The sequence below is a fragment of the Hermetia illucens genome, chromosome 5 (assembly GCF_905115235.1).
Source record: "Hermetia illucens chromosome 5, iHerIll2.2.curated.20191125, whole genome shotgun sequence".
NCBI lineage: Eukaryota > Metazoa > Arthropoda > Insecta > Diptera > Stratiomyidae > Hermetia > Hermetia illucens.
This window is the reverse complement of record NC_051853.1, coordinates 47896485-47920753: the sequence shown is the minus strand read 5'-3', so window position 1 is coordinate 47920753 and position 24269 is coordinate 47896485. Positions and strand designations below refer to the sequence as shown.

General features: G+C 41.1%; 1 protein-coding gene across 1 annotated transcript in view; it reads left to right on the top strand.

The window, feature by feature from the left end:
- Positions 1-820: 820 nt before the first annotated feature.
- The window catches only part of LOC119656554 (mannosyl-oligosaccharide alpha-1,2-mannosidase IA), a 155835-nt gene continuing 132386 nt past the window's right edge, over positions 821-24269 (top strand). Inside the window, exon 1 of the mRNA XM_038062933.1 lies at positions 821-1717. Within this exon, the coding sequence (XP_037918861.1) occupies positions 1238-1717 (480 nt within the window). The 5' untranslated portion in view covers positions 821-1237. The remainder of the gene's footprint in view (positions 1718-24269) is intronic.

Sequence of the window (24269 nt, the reverse complement as noted above, 5' to 3'; positions counted from 1 at the left end):
GCGCAAAACCGGGATGTCTGGAGTTCCTTATTAAGGCAGGTTTAGACCGGATACCGGTTGTTGCACCGTTGATGGTGATGATGAATATAGATTATAGTATGAAGCATGTTATCCCCAAGTTTGATCGAAATTTTACCATTACTAACAAAGTTACAAGAGCTCAAAGTCGTCTTTACCGTGTAAATTTACTAACCCAAAGTACTAAACATCAGTATCGCATTCAAGTGAGTAGTCTTACATGCTAAATGCAAATACATAGGGGGCTACGTACAAATGGGATAGTTTTGCACTCAAATATACTCACAGAAGAAGCAAACAAAACCTTTCATATCTGAACCGCCGAGTTTCCGGTTTCCCGACTTATTTTCTTTTAAGTTGCCGCAACGCGATTAACCCTTTGTCTAACTCATCAGTTTTTTCACTGTATATGCAAATTACTCACATTCAGTACCGCAGCTGATTACTCTCGGTTTTTGCTTCCTTATTTCAGTTGATGTTGTATTGTTTGTTGTAGTTTTATTACAGAGGAATAAAATGGAGTTTGCCTGTATAAAGACAAACACGTAAGAAAAGCGAGGTTTCTAGCAACTTGCACTGCATATAGTGAAAGAAGGAACTGTTGTTCGCCACTTTGGACCTCTTTGGATGGTCCGTATTTCAAGGCTCGACTGAATTTTCTCTTTCCTTTGACCGTTTGGCTTTCATATCAAGGTATCCTTTTGCATTCTAGTTTTGGTATTTCCAGTGACATCTCCCGGGGACTAGGCGCACTAAAATCCCGGAACGTCAGAACTTCCATTCGGTGTAGTGTCAAGTGTAAGACGTCGCAGAGAAAAGCGAGGAAAACACCATTGCGCTCGTCGTTGACGCGAGGTGGACTGTGAATGTGGCGACGTGCTGTGATTCTTGATGCAATTGTGGCTTTTCAGTAAAACGTCCATTCAGGAAATGTTGATCTAGTGCCGGGAAAAGGGTCGCCTCAGCTCCGCTTGTTTTCTGTGCGTTGCGCTCGCTCTCGCTTGTCGGAAAAGTCGCTAAATGAAGTTGTGCGGCGCCTCGAGACGAAACGTCATCGCCGTGGCCGTCGCGATCCCAGGCAGCAACTAGCATTGAAACGCCGCGCGAGTGTCTTCCGTTCCCTGCAAAGTTCCTCGCGACTCTATTCTAAGTTATAAGTTTAGGTTCAACCGAGGCTGTGTGCGAATCTCTGTGATTTAGCCAGGAAGCCATAGTGACGATGCTTCCCCTACATACCCGCAATACACCACAGCGAAAGTCCTTCCATTCGCGGGAGAAATGCCTCATCGCCTTGGTCCTGTTCACTCTTTTCCTGCTATGCTTCGGGGGCTTCTTTCTGCTGCCGGACAATTTCAATAGCGAGCGAGTCATCAAAGTGTACAAGCAGTTCCAGAAAGCCGGTCCGGAGATCTTCATCCCCGCACCGCCAATTGCCCCCCACGGACTGAACAGCAACGAGGAGGATCCGCATATCGTTGGGGATCGAGCCAAGCTGCAAGCCAAGATTAAGGAGGAACTGGGGGACATATTCGACAGACCGGAGACCGTGAAGCATGGAGATAGCGAACAGCAACAACCCCCGATCCCGGGTCCGCCGGTTAAATCTACGGAACCGCAGGAGGCCGCGCCACTGCTGTTCAAGCCCAGCGGGCAGGATCCTGATCCAGAAGTGAGAGAAAAGAGGGAAAAGGTTAAAGAGGTAAGTTGAAGCCACTATCTAGTGAGGACTGGTTAAAATTCTGCCGAAATATGATAAGATCTTTCCTCTGGATTTATCTTTGTTCTACATTCTAAAAATACTTCCATTGTTTCAAATGAGATCTACCGGTTACTGCTGCATGAGCACTTTCTTTCCATGCACCAAAAAGATGGTACCAATTCGAGGTAATTGCACTCAGTGGTATATTCCTTTAAGCCCCCGGTCTAGACACTTCCAACCTCCCAAAGGCACCCAACGCAGCTCCAATACAACTCATGCACGGCCATGTAACTGTAAGCATTACCTTCTCTCGGGTTTTGTCTTTCGCTTATTCTTCGCTTTGTTGCTGAACGATCACCTGAAGCATAAAAAATAAGTTCTATTGGTTTTGTTTTTGCGATTTGTCGTGCTCGTTGCAGTTGGATTCAGAAATTGCGATAAAACGCTAGCTCTGTGACGCATTGCTTAACCGCCGTCGCTAGAATTCGTCCACGTTCCTAGCGAGACTCCATACCGACCACGATGATGACGATACCGTGGTTGTGAAACGAAATTTGCTTTGGTAAATTGTACAAACATCCATGGAAGTGCTAAGCACAGTTGACGAAATTTCTCTTTGAGCGTGTCGCACTAAGTGGCAAGTGTGATAACGCTTTGCTCTGGGGGTGTTTTTTCGGTTTCGCATGGTTAAGGGCGGTTAGTAGCGCTCATTATGGTCACTTTGATACTTATGGTTGCCTCAGTTTGGATTGATTTCGGAAAGTTTTTTTCACTAAAAATTCAAGAAACGCACGTTTTTCTCCGGGATTTTAGCTTCGTAGCCTCTCTTGACGTGGGAGGTGATAATGAATAATCAAATTAGCTGGTGAACATAAGCTAAAAGGAGATATCATTTATTTATCGTCACTTTACAGGCTTTTAATTATTGGTAATTACCAAAAAGAAGAATAAAGGAATGAAAATAGATAACACAAAACATTAGTCATGAAATTTTGACCTCTTTCTATTCGGGCTTTCCCATGTTTTTGGCGCCTTGATTGTTCCAATTTTCAGATCACAATCTATTTTTCAATTATGTGATTTTTTCCTTATACTCATTTGTAGAGTACGTGAAATGCTTGATGTACAAGGTTACACCTTAATACACTTCCATCCCCAACTGGTGGACCTTAGGCCTACTATGACTTTCCATTTTAACCTAGTCAATGCTTGGCCTACGCTCCCCGTCAAGGCTCTTAAAGCTTGGTTAAATCCTTTAAATTTAATTGATTATGTAATTTCCCTACAGATTATCGTAGAACATATGGACTGTTCCTCCATAATCTTGGGTACCCGGTCTAGGCCAGCGTCAATAAGGAACTTCAGACATACCGGTTTTGCGCCGGGGCAAACCAATTCGATATTCTTAAAAGCTGTCTGGCGTCCTCACCTACGCCATCGCTCCATCTGAGGCACGGTCTGCCACGTCTTTTTTTTACAATAGATATTGCCCTTATAGACTTTTCCCGCTGAATCATCCTCATCCATATGGATTAAGTGACCTGCCCATCGCAATTCCAGCGAACCGGATCCAGACGGTTATGCTATCGCTCATAGATTTCGTCGTTATGTAGGCTCCGGAATCGTTCAGCCTCATGTAGGGGTCAAAAATTCTTCGACGGATTCTTCTTTCGAACACGGCCAAGAGTTGTTAAGAACTCAGGTCGCTGAGAAATACATGAGGGCTGCCAAGACCATTGTTTTGTATAGTAAGAGCTTTGATGCTATGGTGAGACGTTTCGAGCGGAACAGCTTTTGTAAGCTGAAATAAGCTGTTCTGGCCGCCAATAACCGTGCACGGATTTCATCGTCATAGCTGTTATCCGTTGTGATTTTCATTGATTATCAACGGCCTCAAAGTTGTAGTCTCCGCGATTTGATGTTGTTGGTTGGTTGGTTTGTTTTTGGTACTGACGTTGCCGCCGACCCCGCTTGTAAACGGGACAAAGGCTGAAGAAAAGACGTTACCACTATATATTTCGTCGTGTCTTCATTGATGTACAGCCCAAGATCTCACGCCGCCTGCTCGATCACGATGAAGGGTCAGGTCCCATTATGTCGATAACGTCAGCATAGACCAGTAGTTGGATGGACTTTTTCCATCAGTTACCGCAGGGAGAAAATCTGGCCATATCCAACCTAACAAGATAATGGAGAATATCTTATAGATGGTACTCAGCAACGTGGTACCTTTTTAATTGCTGCACTGTGTAGTTCCCTTTTTATGCATGGGACAGATAATGCCTCGTTACCAGTCATCATGCATTGATTCACCATCCCACACATTGAGCATAAGTTAATAAACCGGTTGATGCAATTGGCCGCCTCCATATTTAGCCAATTCAGCTAATTCCCATTCGGTCTGAAATCAGATTTCCCTCTTTGTCTCGGCAGGATGAGCATCGAGGTGTATAAGGTTTCATCCTGCTGACTTTTTGGTAAAACTTCCGCGCCTGGTGCGGTTGCTCCTTGCACTTTTCGAGTTCACAGATTTATTGGTTCTCCCAGGCTTCCTTTTTCCGTCTGTGAAGTTGCTTCTCCGCTCGCCGGAGTTCGTGATAAGTTTCCGCGCGTGCCCGCGTCCTTTGAAGATGCAACATTACTCGGTATGCGGCATTCTTCCGTTCCGTTGCTAGCTTACATTCATTGTCTAACCAGCAGTTCCGACTTTTTTTGCGGCTGGGGCCAAGTATATTTGTAGCCGTATCAAAGATAACGTTCTTCAGGTGGTTGTGAAGATCATTTGTTAATGCTTCATCTCCAGGTCCTTTGTTGACTGCGGTCATTACGGCATTTATTTTCCTCTTAGGTGTCGCGGAAGGCTGTGATGTGAATGGCTTCAGTGTTAACTCTCGCCTGATTGCCTGCACTATGCCAACGAGATAGTGATCCGAGTCTATATTGACCCCCTATATATATCCTGGCATTCATCAAGGCTGAGAATTGCCGGCGTTCGATCAACACGTGCTCAATTTGGTTGAAAGTGGTCCCGTCTGGAGAGGACCATGTATGTTTGTTCGCCGCTTTCCGCGCAAAGCAGATACTTCCAACAACCATTGCGTGTGGCACTGTCGTACGCGAGGCCGCGGTTCAATTCCCATTGGTGGCAGTGGGCTTTGTGTCATGACGTCGGATACCAGTCGACGCAGCTGTGAATGAGTACCTGAGTCAAATCAGTGTAATAATCTCGGGCGAGCGCAATGCCGACCACATTGCTTTCTACAGTGCGCTGTAGGGTACCGTTGCGATCATGAATGAAGTGCTCTAACACATCCAATTGGATTGCTGCGCCAACTTATTATTATCCTTATATAAGCTATGGGAGCCACCGTATCGCCTGAATACGGGGTTCGTCCCTACTTGACTGTTAAAATCTCCAGAAAGTATTCTTGCGCTGTTACATCTGCCTTATATTGGGATAGGGTATCGGCTAGCTTCTAAGCAGCATTCAGGAGCGCACGTTTCATGAGAAAATGCGCAAATCCTAAACGATAAGCACCAACGATGCATACAGACTCGATATCACTAGAGCGGCCAATCATGGTCATGCTTCTATCCGGAAATTCCTTGACAAACATCCGGTCGATGTGATGCCTGACGATCATATGGTTTCCAGATTCGTCTTTGAAAAGATATGCCCTGTCGTAATTACCAAAAGAAAACAATGTTCAATAAATGACCATGAGTCTTTTCAGATAATATACTTAATAATCTGCAAAGAAGAGTGGGTCATGGAAGACGGATCGGACGTAGGAGTGTTCTCGGGTAATCCGATTATGGGACTGGCCCGACCCATCGGAAAAATGACTACCATAATCCAGGCGGAGATGTATGCAATTTTATTGATAGCAGAAGAATGATTGTGACAAAAATGGAAGGGTCGAACCATTCGAATCTGTTCAGACAGTCGATCAGTATTATCAGCACTAAACAGCAACGACATATCTAGCCAATTGGAATGGAGTTGTCACCAGGTGCTGCTGAACGAAACATTCCTAATCTGGATGCCGGGAAACTCAAACATTGCTGGAAGGCTGACTGGCTCGCCAAGGGTTTGGACCCAAAATTATGAGGCCAGAATCAGCTTTGGGCATTCTGTCATCCATTGTCAGGTCTACTTTAAAGGGTGAAATTACAACAATTCATGTAGCGAAATGGAGAAATTTGAACTCTTGACGGCAGGTGAAAATCCTTATAAAAGAACCTGGGTCTCTCAAGGTGGTTTCGGCTTTATGCAACCAATGTGAGGAGAAGAAAGAAACAGCCCTGCACTCCATAAGCAGCTACCCGGTCTCCTCAGGTCTCAGACGAAGACACCTCGCCCTTCTTCAATGAAGAATCTGCACCCTTCCTGCCTCTGGAAAAGGTTCTCAAATTCGCAAAAGCCTGTGAATGCCATAGGCGGGAAGCCATTGAATGCGCGATTTACGGGGATAGTACAATAGGTCTAACAAAGGCCCGAGTGATCGGAGCTGCTGCTCCCCCCATTATACTTACCTAAACTAAAGTCTGCTTCTGTATCAGACAAACGCATGGTTCTGCCTGAGGCATCAGACAGTGTGTATCAGACAACGGGCAGATAGATGGCATGTTTGAAGCAATCAGATGGTTCCGTCTGACTCACACAGTACGTGCATATAAACAATTGCTATTTACCAAGTAGGCATATATAAATAATTAAGTTTCTAAAAAGGAAATAGTCCAGTTCAGTACAAACCTATATTTGTGCGCATCTCAATTCGCAATTTAGATTTGTTGCCAACACGCTTGTAGATACGTATATGGGTACGAATTTCAAAACAACCCCTCAAGGTACACCCCTAGATGATCCGGAATACCCAAAATTGTCTGATTGTCTGATCATTCCTTTTTTGGAAAAATTGCTCAAGATCATCTTTGATATGAGACGCTAGGAAAACATCATCTGCATAAATCAGTGTGTAGGGCGCTACAATAACAGGACCAAAGTGGAGTAGTGAGGGGCCGCTTCCGTTATGAACACCAATAAAGATACGTTGCGGTTTTGATATGTCCGCCACGCTTCGAACTTTACTTTTCGAAATATGGTAGAGCAATTTGAGTTAGCGTATGAGTTCTTCAGGTGTTTCAGTAGGGCTGACTGCGCAGTAAAATTAAATATCGCTCGCCACAATCATTCCGGGCTCCTAACAATTTCCCCTCATGACAATGATGATATAGTCATCGGTAGGTACACTACAGGTCTTTATATCGAGAAGTTATCAAAAGGCATCTTTCTCGGTGTTTAAGATAGCTGAGTGGTTAGAGCACAAGGCTGTCATATGGAAGGTCCGCGGTTCAAATCTCATTAGTGGCAATAGGATTTGTATCGTGGTTTGACGTCGGATACCAGTCGATTCAACTGTGAATAAGTACCTGAGTCAAGTCAGGGTAATAATCTCGGGCGAGCGCAGTGCTGACCATATTGCCTCCTATAGGGCACTATAGTCCTGTAGTGTACCATTACGGTCTTGAGTGAAGTGCTGTAACACACTTCAAGGCCCTAATCTAATTGGATTGTGACGCAAACGATTATTATTATTATTATCTTTCTCGGTATCCGGTTGACCTGCCTGTGGTACTTATGCGATGAAGAAGTGAATCGGCTCAGCTGATATAATAGTGAGCATCATCGCTCGCTCGTTCTCAAATCGCTTAACTTGTTTAATGGCATCACCGAATCAATCAGCGGTGGCAAAGTCAACACCATATTGAGTGTGTGGGCTACTTTTGTTGCTTTCGCTTTCTTGTAGAGCGCAAATATCAGTGTGCTTCTTCCGAAGAGCTATTACGAGTTCCTCGGTCTTACCAGTGAGGCCTGCTAATAATTAACGTGCAAATGCGTATTTGTTTTGTTCGTATTAATTTATCTACGTCCTGAGGGTTTTCATGCGTCAAAAAAACTTGCTCGGTTTTTGACAGGACCGGGCTTTATAAACTACGGGCGACAACCAGTTCGGTATCATCATCGGTAGAAACCACACTTCCTGCATATACAAATTGATCGACGCTTTCGATGCTCTGCCTATTAATGCAGTTAGAAAGAATGTGATGACCCATCAGACCTATAACTTTATCTTTTTCGGTGGACAGGGTAACATGAAATTCGTCACCGATAACAAGAAGAAGCAATATCGTTGGCAAGAAGCTCCCCTGATGGACTCCGCTTTGGACCTCAAAGCCCCGTGTTATTTTACCTCGATGCAGTGTGTGACATTTTGCGTCACCATAAGTCGCTCTGATGATAGCTATTAGCTGCTCCGGAATGCCGGCGGCATCTTCTCCTTCTCTGACCAGCGCAATAACAAATTTCCTTCTGTCACGGCGCACACTACGTTGAAGGCATCATTCGCAGCGGTCAACAGAGCCCTCAATTTCTTCACCACCACCCATCCCTAGATGGTCTAGATCGAGACATTCATTGCATCTCTTCTTTTTCGGACAGAGGCACATTATAATTCTGGCTTAGGCGATTTTTATCCCTTGGCCCTCTTACTGGTTGGTGGCACTCTCGTTCTCTTTCTGTTTTTTTGGCGATGTAATTTTAGCTTTGATTTTCTCAAAGGAGTTGTCCAGTGCCTACTTTTTTTCACTTCTTGTTTAATAGTGAGGTATCTAAGTCGAAGCCGTTAGTTTTAGCTCTTTAACGCATTGCCGTTCTTAGTTATTGCAGAAATTGACCTTTTCTCTTACTTCAAAGTGTAGAAGTAAGACGTCAGTCCTTGTTTTCCTGAAAGATCAGAGTAGAGATCAATCTTTTCATCCTAGCCAGGTTAAATTTTACTCTTCAGATTTGTTAAGATTTCAGCGTAATCATGTTCTTTCTTGGATTAGGTAAGCATTGTTTCTGTTCTACTATATGTCGCCTTCTATCTTTCACTTTTTTAGGAGGATTTTTCTTTGTTTTTTTCCTTTCTTGTTTCTTTAGTTACTTTCGATATTTTTATGGGCTTCCCTTTCCTAAACGTCTTTTGTTACTTTTCGGGTTCTTTTTCCTTGGCATTTTTGTTAGCACCGGTATCCATAGAGCTAGAGACCGGACTTTTCGGGCGTGTAGTGGATGTCTCCTGTGCAACCTCCGTATTGAGTATTGGGGATTGCTTTGTTCTCTATTTCTGCCAATGATTTTCGACAATAATGAATGATGTCAAAATGCTCTTAGAGATCGGAAATATCATCTTTCAGATCTATACTGATGTTTTTTGCTTCATTGTTGTAGCCCTCATTTGCTCGGTGCATCATCTTCAGCCCACAGGGGTCACAGTGAAATCGAGATCGAATGCATTGCTGCTTCGTTACCAGTCGGACCTTATTTGCTGCCGTTTGAATTGACCATTTGAGATCTATAGAAGACCACTTCCGCTTCCATTTAGCCTTAGCCGAACATTCCTCAGAGGATTCTCTCCCTCTTGGTGCAATCCTATAATTCCAGGTGGTTTGCCAGAAAGTGACTTATTTAAAGGCGTATTGCCTAGAGGGGTTTTGGCCGAATATCATATTCATCTTGGAAGTAGATCCTTATCCGTGGGTAAAAGCTTGGCTTCCGCAGCTAACCTTTATTGAAGCATCGTGTCAACAGTGTCGAATTTCCTTTGGCTGGTTCGTTAAGGGCTGAGTGTCAATTGATTTTTTTGGAGAATTTGAAAGTGGGGCTCTAATTCTCTATCGTTGTTCACTCACTCAGGGTTTGTTGCTAGTATCGAAGTTTCTTTGTTTAAAATAAAAGCTCGATTTTGGGAGAGCCGCTTTTTTATGAAGATAGGTTTAGTTGAAATTAGGGATCTTCTAATAGCCAATGTTAGGATTCGCGCTTGCTTCCTACCTTAGTGCAAGCTAGCTGATCATAGAAGTCAGTGCAGAATTATACTCAAGTTAGAAATTGGTGTTAGCCTATAGAACTTCACGAATCCGCAGCAAACGTAATCATTCCTGCCATTAAATGTTGGTTGCTCGAGAGGACCTACCTTTATAAAATGACTATTTGGCATCTGCAGTTAATTCAATCACATTGAGCTTAAATGCACATAATACACCATAATGCAAGCTTGAATGGTTACTTTAATATCCTTAATGACGTAGATGTGGACTGCAAGGGATGAATTTTAGAAAACAGAATGATTAACCCAAAATCCATTGCTTTTTAATTATTGGGAAATTGATGAGGTTCTCCGTAAGTTTTAATATTTCCGCAAATTTTGTTGTCATACTAGAATACAAATGATTATGAAATACGGTGTCAGTTTACCAGATGATTCAGCCCATGGTTCATTGAATAATGATTGATTAAGTGCGATCAATCATTAATTAATGTGCTAAAGTAGGATTATGTTCTATGGGCTGCCGGACAAGTCAACTATCAAATCCGGCATGGCTACTGGAAATAACGTTTTGTTGCTACTTATACTTGACTACGATGGTATGAGTATCTCTGCCCAAAATTCAATTTCAAAGATGCGAAACCACCGAGAAAAGAAACTGACTTTTCGTCTTGCTCCATTTCTGCGCAATATACTATCCATTTGTCAATATGTGCTCGAGCTACTAATCGATATGAGTACATAAACAATTCCCATTTGTTACCAAATTGGTACCAGTTACAAATAAATTGCCTGCGACGATCAGTTATCAAGTTTACTGGCGGTCGTGCTTGTAAGCTACGTCGGTAATTTTATCTGTTTCTTGTTACCACGATTGAACAGTTGTTCATTCCAGTACGACGAAAATGTGATTGGGTAATATAACTGATCGTTTAGTTGGAGTCATCTCACGATTATTTCAAGTAGAGACAGCTAGATTTGTCTAGTTGGGGTTGAGGATGAATTTTCGCTACTCCAAGTCTTATTTGTAAACAGTAGTGAAACCTAACCTGCTTGCTCAGTTTGAATTCGAAATCGGAACGTCTTGCGATAGTGTTGAGTATAAATGTTTCAGTTCTGATAAGGCCACTTTAATTTTATCACTAGGTCTTTTTTTTTGAAACATGATTTCTAATGCGGTGTCAACTCTAGGAATTCAGTGTATTCAAAATATTCCCGCTAAAACTTTTAACATTTTTTCATTTTCACTTAAGAGATAGGATGTAGATACCATATTTAATCCACTGTACTCTGTTTTTATTTCTTGTTCCGTTCTAGGTGAACAAATTATTTCCTTATTTCCAAACAGCTTAAGTTGTTGCGGCAGCAATAATAATGACAACTTACTAACCAGCGCCATGAAGGTATAGTTAAGAGCAATGCGAGCGTATCACAATGCTATGGGCTCAGAGCACTTACTATTTTCAAACAGTAATTTCCATGGAAGCTTATCAAACTTGGCAACATATTACAATAATATTTAAACAGCTTGCGATATCTATCATATAATTTAGCTTGAACTGATTACGTAGAAATCATTGATTTGATCAATTGATTAGAAGTTGAAGAGTTTGCAGATCATACTCAATTGAACGAGGTCATACTACATTTCAAAAGGTAGCGATTCTTGATAGCAAACATTCAAACGCGCCGATTGATTACATAAATTCTGATTGACATTCAAGGAGCAGGTAACAATGTCTAAATGTTTTTTAAACCCTTCTGTTTACTCCGTTGTGGGGTGTGGGGCATGTGTCTCTCTTTAAGGGTTTGTGTGAAACAAAACCTTATGAGAATCAATAATTTTCCAAATTGGTCCCATATTTGATATTGGGTGAAAGGTAGCGGAGTGAGGGCTCAAATGATGACCATCAAAAAGTATAACAGGTCTCATTTTCAGAACCTATCCAACCGAAAAATCTGAAAAATCACAGTGATCTATCTCTATGAAATCTAGGCCTCAAAATACATCCCTTTCCGGTATCTGCACAAATAAAGTTAATATTAGTATATTTCCACATTTTAGAAATTTATCCGGCAATCCCTCTTATGTCTATCCCAGAAGCTCAGAATTTGGCATGGGGGTAAGAGATAACATAATGCACAATTTGGTCAAGTTTGAAGAAAATTGAACTATTATTAATAAAATTATAGGGGGTGAAACTTTGCTACTTTGTGTGAATTTGGGCCATTTTACAACGTGTATGACGTCATCATCACATATCAATTCGTCAATACCACAACGAAATCAATTCATATGAATGGGGTCGTAAAGAATTATTTTGTTTTAGTTTTTTAGTCATTTGTATATGAATATCAAGTACTCCAAGCAGACATGTCTGTATGTAGGTATGTAATATATGCTAATGAAGTTTGCGGTCTAATTCAGTTAAATATATTTGTACATTAAGCCGGCGTACTACATATATACATATGTATGCTTTTGTGCACGAAGTAAATCGGAAATATGGGTACGATCAATTAATATACGTGCATGTATATGTATAGTATTCGGAAATAGGCAGTTTGTTTGTTTAGGGTGAGGATAATATCTATGACTGTAATATATACGTATGTCTTGTAGTTTGGCAAATATGTAGGAATATGTTGGGTTAGTAGTTATATACGGATAGAACAATGTGCGTAGAAATTTCTCACACAAGATGAATACAAAACCTTTATACCCGAAGCCCGAGGTTCCGATATTCCGACTTTTTTCTATTATTTTCTTCTACTTTCATTTTCAATGAGATTGTGCTTCAGTTTTGTCATCAACACACTTAACACCATGCGAATGATACGCCTACAATATCGGGGCGTACACAAATATAGCCAATGAGATATAAGCAATAGAAAAAGATAACCGAAAGAAAAAAACGGCGCACGCAAGAGAGGTGACTGGCCGATTCAACTTTAATCCTGATTTCCCGACTCCTAATGATTATGTATGTGTAAAAGATTCGATATGTAGAGATCTATTTCCCTTGTCCTAATCCATTTTAATTACCCTATGCACTCCCCTCTCCACTCCCCTTTCGTCAGGTCTTACTAACGGAGATCGATATAGTGGAAAAAGCGCTTCCTACGACCAATTACGCGCAGTTCACGGGGGGCTTCCTAAACGTGACATTGTGATCGTGATGGGTGATCTGAATGCCAAGGTGGGCTCTGTGCGATATGATGGGAGACCACGCTCTTGGGTACCGTGACGATAATGGTGGGAGGTTTGTGGATTTCGATAGCTTCGATCGCCTCGTCATTGGAGGTACATTGTTCGTACATTCTGATCGCAAATATTTCGATGGTCCTGGGAAGGACGTTGACAGGCGTCAAAGTCTGTACACTATTCCATAATACAGGAAGGCCCAGAGTGGGAAACAGCCTGCTTGTAGACCACCGAAATACTTTCGACTATCTGCAACCTATTTCGTGGCACTGAAATCATCAATATTCGCGGATCTTATGATGTCCCTCCGGGAAATGGCAGAAAAAAGAGCGCTCTTTATGCCAGCCAAATGCCCATTAATATTTTTTATTTATATTTATATTATATTCGAGTTATTCAAAATTTGTGCCGTCCGGTCAGAAAGGTAGCTCTTCAATTGCCGAACGCAAGAGGTCGGTGTTGAGTTTCGAGTGTTGAGCTTTTTCCTCGGTGAGCAGAGGCATACTCAGAGGTATCACGTTTGAAATGACATCTCTCCGAAGCGTCTCCTGGATCCCGTTGACTTGCTCATAGGAGGCCTGCTTCTTCTTTGGCTGAAATTTTTATAGTTGGTTCCGGCATTGGCCTCATAACCAAGAATATGCAGAAGAGGGTTCAAAGGCCCTCAGAGTGATCTTCATGTTTGGAAAGATGTTAATATTTAACTTCCAACCATGATACACCGTATCACACACTCAGTAGTTTTCCTTGCAAAGACTTTCAGGTTATATGCAAACATCATCATTATCATCATCAACGGCGCAACAACCGGTATCCGGTCTAGGCCTGCCTTAATAAGGAACTCCAGACATCCCGGTTTTGCGCCGAGGTCCACCAATTCGATATCCCTGCACCCAAGCAGTCTGGCGTCCTGACCTACGCCATTGCTCCATCTTAGGCAGGGTCTGCCTCGTCTCCTTTTTCTACCATAGATAGATATTGCCATTACAGATTTTCCGGGTGGGATCATCCTCATCCATACGGATTAAATGACCCGCCCACCACAACCTATTGGGCCGGATTTTATCCACAACCGGACGGTCATGGTATCGCTCATAGATTTCGTCATTGTGTAGGCTACGGAATCGTCCATCCATATGCAAACACACAGTCTAATCTTGACTTCTTTGGCTTAAGTGAAAGTCTAGAAAACTTTCTAAGATTTTAAAGACTTCTTTTAAGTAAGGTCAAGATATTTCCTGTCACTTTCAAGAATTCTGAACCCACTCGCCTTACTACGATTAAACCTTTTCTTGACACCTTTCACAAAAAAAGGAACCTGAAAGATAACTCCCAAAAGCTTCTCCAAACCCTCATATTACAGTTTATCAAGGGCGCTTCAGTTTGTATGCATTGGAGATTTTCGGCGGATTTATGCAAATATGTGCCTCGAAATCGCCTGGTGTTTCTGGATAATTTTGAAACCTCCATAAGAAAGGAAAACAGTATCTCTGATCTGATCTCTGCTAGAGGAAGGGTTATCACTATTAGGAAGATGAAGTTGTGTCTGTCTGTCCGTCACCCACTCCTTCCTGCAAAATAGGTACTTCGATTTGAAGAAAATTTGGTGGACATATGGGAACTATGAAATCCCATGCATGCAGTGAGTGACAAATTTACGTGGAGTTTGGAGGGGGGCTCCCCATACATACAAAGGGGAATTTGGTCATATGGGGTATCAAATGAAAGTTTTCTATTAATACTTTCCGAAACTGATATTAGTTTTAAAGTGAATTGTAAAGTGCACCAGTAAAGAGTCAAGGTATGCATATTTAAAGTGAGACGGGACTCATTATTGGAAACTACTCAGAAAAAAAATTAAAATAATCAAGGTGGTGCGCTTATATGAAATCTAGGCCTCAAAATATGTCCCGTTCCGATATTTGCTCAAATAAACTTACTAATAGTAGCTGGTCAAAGGGTTATTAATTTTATTGAAATAGGTATCGGTATGGAGAGTATTTTGAGGTCTAGATACCGTGTGTATGGACCAGGCTATTTTTTCAGATAGTTGGGTTGGGTAGTTTCTGAGAACGGGTCATTGAAGAAATTGATCCATTTCGGTCCTCTGCCCTCCTCCCCTTTGCAACCAGCTTCGTAAAGTACTAATTGAGAACTTTCATTTGATACCTTACTCGACTGTACCCGGTTAAAAAAAATACCCCCCTTAAACTCAACGTGGAACGATGTAACTCTCTGTATGTAATGAGATTCACAGGTCCCACCTTTCTACCGAATTTCGTATCAACAGGAGTAACCGTTTCTGAGACATAAGGTGTCACAGACATATAGACCGGCAGACGGACAGAAAGACAGTAAACCGATTTTAATAAGGTTTTGTTTTACACAAAACCTAAAGGGGGGGGGGGGGAAGATGTCATGTATTCATTACTGTTCTAGCCAAATAATGCGGGAAAATCACGAAGTAATATTGAGCCATATCAAAAAGAATAAATAATTCAATAGATATTGCTTAATTCCCAGTATCGATGTCATCATATGAACTAATTGACATTGCCTTGTATAATTAAATGTAGTCAAAGTATCGTATGATTGATGAGTAAATCGATTCACCGGTCGAGTTAAGAAAATACGTTGTTCCCGCCTTGCTTAGCTATTTAAATTTCATGGGGTCTTGCGCGGTACTTCTGTTGATTTAATACTAAGTGCTCACCTCACCATAAGCAGCAGAAGTAAAAGTGGCATCCATTGGTAGGTGCATCACATAATCGATCTAACTTATGCGTGGTTCTTTATCCAGATTTTCTGGGTTTTATGGTTTTTCCAATCAACTAATTGTTTGTCTGTTGGGTGCATTCAATTTATGTAGGTAGATACTCCTTGTCTATTTTGGAGTCGATAAGTTTTGTTTTTCAAATTTTTCTTATATGTTAAAGAAAAATTTTGACGATGGTAATTTTGGAATTCGGCAGTCAATATTTTGTGTGTTCTCGGGACATGAGGGTGCGCCGTATGTATGCAGTAAACATTAATTCGAGATTAGATTCACGGTTTCTCCCAGATGGCTTATCAGAGTGCAATAACATAGTGTCGTAAGAAGAAGGAGAAGTCCGTCCCTGAACCCCATCACATCTCCCTGAGTAATCCCAAAATGAAATGAAGTGCCGCTGAAGTTGGAACCAAGCGATCATTCTGGGGAGCCTTGGTGCTGTCGTCGGGGAGCGTTCACACATCCCACAATCGAATCTTAAAACGTTGTCGGAAGCAAACCTTCATCCTTTTTACAGAGGAAACACTACCTCAGCGGGGCATTAAGTTAATACTCAAGACTGTTAGCCTGGGTGAAAGGAGATGAGGTACATCTGCATCCTGAGGCGCCTGGTTGTTCACAGTCACTTAGACTATAGGGTCCTTTGTTCTTTTCATAAACAGGCTTGCGACCGCTTATCGTTGTGGTTTCAAAACTTGGGCAAACATACCTATTTAGCGGTATCCTGATTGCCTTTTCTTTCAGAGATTTATTCGGGCTTCCATTTGATCCCAGGATAATAATTTTCAGCGAATTTCTTTTCTTTCCTATATATAACGCTTCTTTCTTTAACAAAAGTGTTTGAATTTTGGAAATTTAACAACAAACTTAAGATGGAAAGGTGTACTTTCGTCATATTTTACTGTTTCACTTTCGCAAAGCGAAGAATGTGCGGCAAGCTCGTGAAAAAGTGCATCAAGTTTACGCCAACGATGCTCTACAAAAATGTCAGTGCCATCACTGGTCCAAAAAATTTCGTTCTGCCCCTTTTGATTTGCTATTCGATCAGAAGGGTCTATTGATGTAGAAGATGACAAAATAGAGAGCTTCATCACTTCAAACTCAGATTGCACAACACGAAAGTTTGCAAAAACACTGAAGACCATTTCAAAAGATTTTCAATTCCACCTAGAAAAGCTTGGATACGTAAGCAAGTTTCATATAGCTGCGATATGCAACTGAAAGTTGAAAAAACGACCTTTTTTTGAAAAGACTGACTGGGGAAGTGGATTATTTATGGAACACAAACGGTCTTGGTCACGACTTAAATTTATTAAGGACTTCAAAAGCACAACTTCATCAAAGAAAAATTAAGCTCTCCGTGCGGTGGAACAGGAAGGGTCGACCAATTTATTCGCAAGAGAACTGCCGGAAATCGGACTTAAATAAAACACAAAAAATACGCAATGACTTTTCCTCAACCTATTATGTTCTGTAACAACTTAAGACAAGTTGAAAAATGAGAACTAGGTTTTTTTCCTTATCCTATGTAGGACTATCATTAGATTTGTATTACTGTTTGACTTGAAACTTGAACCTTGATAAAAGCAGCGTTAAGTCGAGTCCTGCCGCACATACTTAGTCAGGTGCGCTAGGAGTCAGACTGGAGAATCGAGTACAACGCAGAACGTATGAAATCTATCAAGATCCACCAGTATTCATTCTAGTCAAACTTCGCAAGCTGCAGTGGGATAACTATGAGGAGCATGTGGTTGACGCAAGAATCCTTAAGCGCGCGCTGAAGGGTGAAACTCGAGACACAGGAACTCATGGAAATCACGATAGTGAAGAAGAGATAAAAGGAAACGATATACGGCTACAACAGATCGCTGTTAGGATTGGCAACTGGAAGATTGTGTAAGCGAACCGAGGATTTTGGAACGAATGCATTCTTAGTGTCAAAGCTTGAGTCAGACAATCGGCAACATCTTCCCAGCATTAAGATAATAACTTTATCGAAGCATATCCTTTAGAGAGATTAGTTGAGTTAAATGCCAAATTGGAGGGATTTGGTTTTCTCCAGATGACTTCCTGGAGTTTAGACGGTTTCTAATAAGCACGTGTCATACCAGGTATTTTGTTTGTTATTTTTTTTTTGCGGAAACCCTTGTGGACGGAAGATCGTTTCTGGTGAGCTGAGCTGGAAGCTGTTTCATAGCTATTGAGCCAAGGCTTTGTCTTTATCATTTCTTGTTCAGTTTCCATTTGCCAATCGAAAAAAGATTGTACCAGTTTGAAACTTTTCAATTTTTGATATAAATACAACTTTGAGACCGTTGATAATTTCTCCTATCTTGGGTCGAAAATGACAACCGATAACAGCTCTTACTGTACAAGACGATGATCTTGCCAGTCCTCATGTATTCCTCGGAGGCTTGGGTTCTTAGCAAGAAAAATTGGGAACTCTTGGCCGCGTCCGAGAGAAGAATCCTTCGAAGAATTTTTGGCCACCTACATGAGGATGGACGATTCCGTAGCCTACATAACGACGAAATCTATGAGCGATACCATGGCCGTCTGATTGTGGATAAAACCCGGCTCAATAGGTTACGGTCACTTAATCCGTATGGATGAGGATGATCCAGTCCAGAAAGTCCATAAGGGCAATATCTATGGTAGAAAAAGAAGACGAGGCAGACCCTGCCTAAGATGGAGCGATAGCGTAGGTCAGGATGCTTTTAGGGATATCGAACTCACAGGGTTGATCAATTTACTTAATTTTGCCATTTTCGGTACTTCTTGACGTTGAGGGCATCCTACACGGGGTTGGTCTTCAACTGATTTTTCTCTATTTTGAAAACGTGAAAACCACTCGGAGAACCATGAAAACCACTAAGCATTACAATAGTTTCCGCGGTAGATTTTCTCAAAAGAAAACAAAATTTAACAGCCGCGCGTTGCCCTCGGCAATCTGCCACCACGTTTTCAGCGAAGTAGACAAAGTTGTTTTATTAAAAACACTCTCACAGACTAATCGACGCATTCAAAGTGGCACAACTACGCACACTGACTCAAGTAGGCTGATCCAAACGGACACCTGGTCCAACAAAGGGGTTCCCCACCGTCTCTCCAACGCAAGCTAATGCGCGTTACTTTTGCGCCCCCCTCGTAAGTGGCCGCCCCGAGTAGCCTAATTAATGCTTGGTGCCGTATTTTGATGTCACTAACTCCTAAGACCGTGACTGCTGTGAGAAGGACAAGGGGAGCAGAATCTAGCCGGGTTAGAGCCAGAGCGTACTTGAAGGATAGCAGCTCTAGAATCAAAATCTCTTATTACCTGCTATTTATTTATTTAAAGAACAGTAAACAGAGTAAATTGCAATTATTTATTGTCCTGAGAAGGAGGAGAAAAAAAGAACCTCGATCTATGGTTGAAACTACTGAAGGAAGCTAAGTTTAAGGGATCAAGATGTCGTTCGTTGTATCATCGACTTAGTCTTGGAATTGGGGACTGGAAATAGATTTCGAGTTGCGCGAAGGGTACGGCGAAAATGCTTGCGTTGCGTGTATTTTAAGAGGCGGCGCGGCGTGTGTGATGGCGTTAGAGATGGAGCAGTCCATCGAACCCATATAAAGTTTGAAAAATGTACACAAATCGAGATCAGTTCTACGTTGTTGTAGGAAGGAGAGGCGGGAGGGATAGTCTTCACGTGGAAAGAAGGAAAGGGTGAATTTAAGTCGCACCTTTTCTAAGGTAAGACAATCCTAGTTACGGCAAAATGAGCAGATCATGGAGCAGTTCTGGAGGATACTTCTAACAAGGGAGTTGAAGAGTTAAGGGGGTTTGGAAGAAGTCAAAACCAGAGGAGGAGCGTAATATAAGGCCCGACAATTTTGCAGCGCGTGTCTTCTAGGCAGTGATTTAATAAGAAATATCCGTCATGAGAGTAGGAACAGGAGGTGGTTGAGCATTTGAGCGAGTAGCACATAGAGTGACATTTGCTGATGTTTAGCGCTAATTCATTACCGGAGCACCAGCGAATCAGTGTTCAGATTTGATTGAAAGGAGAAACAGTTCATAGGCGACGGTATAGTGTAAAGCAGCTTAAAGCATTGGCATAGAGGGAGCGGGTAGAAGTAGGGAGGAGAAGAGGGCGGTCGTTGATAAAGACTAAAAGCAATAAAGAGCCTAGAATAGAGCCTTGTGGGATGCTAGGGGAGGGGCAAAAGGAGCGAGATGTGCAGCCTTGAAAAGAGATGCGACAGGATCGATTAGAAAGGTAAGAGACAAACCCTGTTATAAGTGATACGGGAACTGTGAGAGTAGTGTGTTGTAATTTTCAGTGTTGAAGGCTTTAGCAAAATCAGTGTAGGCGCCGAGAACTTAGACATTTTTGGCCACAAAGTTGGTGAATTTAAACAGGTTGGAGGCAGTAGACCCACGTTTAACAAGCCATATTGCTCTTTCACTATGAGGTGGTTAAAGTACGCGAACAACTAGCGGCTGACATATCTTACCAAGATTTTGGAACAGCAGAAGATGAGCGAAATGGGGCGGTAATTCTGAGGGATTGCCACTTGTGTGAATGGGAATGATGATCTTTCCAAAGGTTAGGAAAATGGTTCTCTTCGAGGCTCTTGTTAAAAATAATGGAGAAACATATGGGCTTCAGTTCTTCAAACTGGGTAGAAGCCTAGGGTCTTTGGAAAGGAGGGTGCGTAACAAGGAAGTAGATTTGGCAGAATTATATAGAAAATGGTGAATGTTTGGCTTGCGTAAAACAGGAGAGTGGAGTGGGGTAATCTGAGCATTAAATTCGAGACCCGGATGATAGTGTTCAGGAGCAACGTAGAAAAAGCAATAACATGAATGTCGGTGAAAATGAGCGTCGGCATAAGAAAAAAGTGTGCCACGGTATGCACATCCACGTTGAACAAATCCCATAAATGTTTCCATTCTATGATTTTCAAATATTCTGAAGTACTTGTGCATATTCAAGGACTCGTGGGGGTCCTTAATGCGATGTGTCAAGAGACCTTTTGACACAGTGCACAAAGTCAACTGAGTGAGTTTTACTTGAAAGTTTATATTATTAGTGGTTGTTGCGTCGACACTCGTATCCTTTATTGCTTTGGGGAGTCGTCTCAGTTTTGAAGTTGATAATGTTTTTATTTTTTAAAACTCATCATTGCACTATCATTGCTTTACTACATTGCTTCTGTGATAAGTACGTTCACACTTCAATCAACGTTGGTACCTTTTATCTCTGAATGCTTTTGAAGGGAGGTTTTCCCATGATTTTTTTTGAATAAAATTTTACTTAACAAGTTGGGAAGTTTCAGTTTCAGGTATGAAAGGTTTTGTGTATTTCTTTTATAAAGACATTGTGTATTTGCCCTATTACTACGTAGCACTAACATATGCATATATTATGTGAGAAAATCCACTTTCAAGTGATATTGACATTCAAAGTCTTGAATTTGAAAAGAAATGACAATTTTGACCTATTACAACTTTGTTAGTAATAGAGCGATTCTCACCAAAGTGGGTAGGATCATGCTCTATACCATCAGGATGAACTTAAGCGGTTCTGCAGCAAATTATCGAAAATTAAAGTATTATTAACTTTATTTGAACAGATATCGGTATGGAGGGTATTTCGGAGACTAGGCACCATATAGTGGCGGCCTCTTGATTTTTTTCAGAGTTTTCGGTTGAGTAGTTTCTAAGAATGGCCCCGTTAAAGAAACGATCACTTTCAAACCTTCTACCTTGTCAGTAAATATCAAAATTAAGACCCGCTTCGGAGAGTACCTTTTATTTTATACCCCACATTTGGTGAAAAAAAAAATTACACTCCCCTTTTGCATGTATGGGAACCCCCTTAAATTTGACCCCAATTGATGTAACTCACGGTATGCGTGATCGTTCACAGTTCCCACCTTTCCACCACATTTGGTGTCAATCGCTACAACCGTCTCCGAGAAAAATGCGTGTGACAGACAGACAGTAAACCGGTTTTAATAAGATTTTGTTTTACACAAAACCTTAAAAAGTAGGATATTTTGTCTAGCCATTGAATAATGCAGATTCTGGTTGGTATTTAAAGTTAAGGCCAATTGCTAATTTCGATTTGGTATTCACAAAACTGGAGATTAATTCATTCATATTTAACTGACCTTTGATATGAAATAACTTCTCTAACCGAAAGGTAAATATTAAAAGCAAAACTAAAGGTCTTCTTTTCATAGGCATTTATCATGTGATATTATTGATTCATAGTGGATTGAAGTTACGCGAAATTGTTACTTCAACACGGCGCGTGTTACTTCAACATCTTTTTTTCACTTCTTGCTATGATTTAATTTGATTTATCTAATATCTCTTGAAATCGACATCTAATATTTGCAGCTAAAATCTAACAATTTCCAAGAAACCCATCGCCGGTATCGCCTATCAGCTATCAAGTTTAGTAACCCTGTTATCGATTTCATTAAAAGTAGCGATCATTATTATTCTTCGTCATTAATAATGGTTATCAGCAACTTGTATCAATTAATCCGCGATTGTTAAGCAAAAATGCCGAGTGAAAAGCAACATGTATGGCAGGTTCCACGTGGTGAAAAGGTGTTGCTATAGCGAATGAAGCCGGTACCTCTTGCTTCTTGCTTTGCAGTATCAAACTGCATTATTTGCTGTTTTGATAGCTTTTGCTCCTTCAATTCAATTTCAACATCCATTTGCAGCTGATTGGCAAGTTCCTCCAGAAGATGTGGAGTGATGTGAACTTCGTGCATCTACCATGGGCGATAAAATCATGAACCCTCACAATGGCTTGCATATTTTATATTATGAATACTCAGCATGCTGAGTGATTGTTTATAGCATTACATTGTGCTGCTGTTTTGTGATATATTTTCACGGTCACGAGGCCAGCTAAATGAGCATGAATAGCTGACATAAGTGGATTTTTAGTTTCTGTTAATTTTTTTTACTCACGCAATATTTATAATAATTTTATATTACGTAAGCGTGATATATGTCTTATCACCGGAACAACGGACTTCAACCGTGGATGAATGTTGTCCGGTCCGTTTGGAGTGATATCAAAACAGTTTTGAGCAAAATTTGCTATTTAGAATATGAAATGCGAGGTTTTAGGGAATTGTTATCAATTATTAGGTTATTTTTTACTGCACAATTCGGTCAAAGTGAGGGGGAAATCTTTGTTTGAGTTTTTTTTAAAAATGCGTAAAGAATCTGGAAATAGTTTGTGGACTGCTTTTAATTTGAAATTTTTCCACTGTAAATCATAATCAGCAAATGCATATGATCTGTATTGCATTGTGGTTGATCCATTGAATACTGTTCAGAGTTCGCACATTTGCCTGAAAATTTGAAGGGCTTTTTCCGAAATAACTGTTTATTTTAGCGACCATTTTATCCACTAGTTTACACGATATTATTCACCTTCACTCTATTAAGATGAACCCTCGTATGGCGCATTGTATGGTGAAAGGACTACGGGCTAATCCTCCTCTTGTTAAAACTTTCGCACAAATCTTTAAGGGAGGAAGCGGAAGGTTCATTTTGTGGGATTTGATCTGTGTTGCCTGGACACCGTGAACCAGTCAACGAGCCGAAACGAAAACTGAAGTATGCTTTGTTTGAAAACACGGAACTCTTTTGTAAATGGGATTATGGGTGCTGCTATACTGCCAAATGAGGTAATTTTCATAGCCATCGGTCGTAAAGAGACGAAGAGAGGAAATCGGTGAGATCCAAACTGACCGCTCCATACGCTTCTATTTTCCATTACATATAAAACTATGCTTATGTCGAAAAAGTCGAAAGGTTGGCCGATCGACCTGCAGCATACCAAAACCCTTTCCATTCTACTGCCAGCAAGGATGATAAGGTTGCAGATCGGCCTTGGTACAAAAGCGATGGGTTCGATCTAGCAAAGTTTGTGATATTTGATCAGTTAAGGATGGTAAGATCCGACGCAAGATCTCAAGGGTCCCCTAACGTATGTGTGCCTTGAATCCCTAATAGGTTGCAATGCGAACACGAAACATATTTGACATAATTAAGGGGGTCATCCCGTGTGAAGGCCGTTTTGATTTTTTCACCATATATTTATTGATATCTCTAGTATATGTGATACATTTTTCAGCTTGATATCGTAGCTAGTTTTTGGAATACGTGTCAATTTATGCACCCATCTTCAAAAAAAGGTGTTTTTCTGCTGCCACGCTGGAGGGCACTGTATTCCACGGTTCGCAAACTAGGATAATTAGAAAATATTAAAAGGTAAATTTTTGGTGGGCTTTTAAACTTAATTTTTTGAATTTTGGTCCTTTTTTACGGCTTTTTTTATGAATAAAAAAAACGACCCGTCCGATTGCAATTATCCTAGTTTGCGGACCGTAGAAATATGTATTAAAGAAATCGTGAAAATTTCAAAGAATTTGGTTGGTAGATTTTGAGCTATGGTGGCCGCCGATTTTCAAGATGTAGTTTCAAGAAAAACGCATTTGAAAATTTAAATGTGATTATCAACAGTAAAATTTCAACTCACCATTAATCTGCTATACCTGGTCCACAGAGAGCACCCTCTGTTTCTTCAAAAAAGTCTTGTAAGGCCGATTGTTGTTCTCTGGTTTCAATTCTGGCTCTTTCAGCGTCGTTGGACCGCCAAATTCGCGCTTCATTACGGCGGT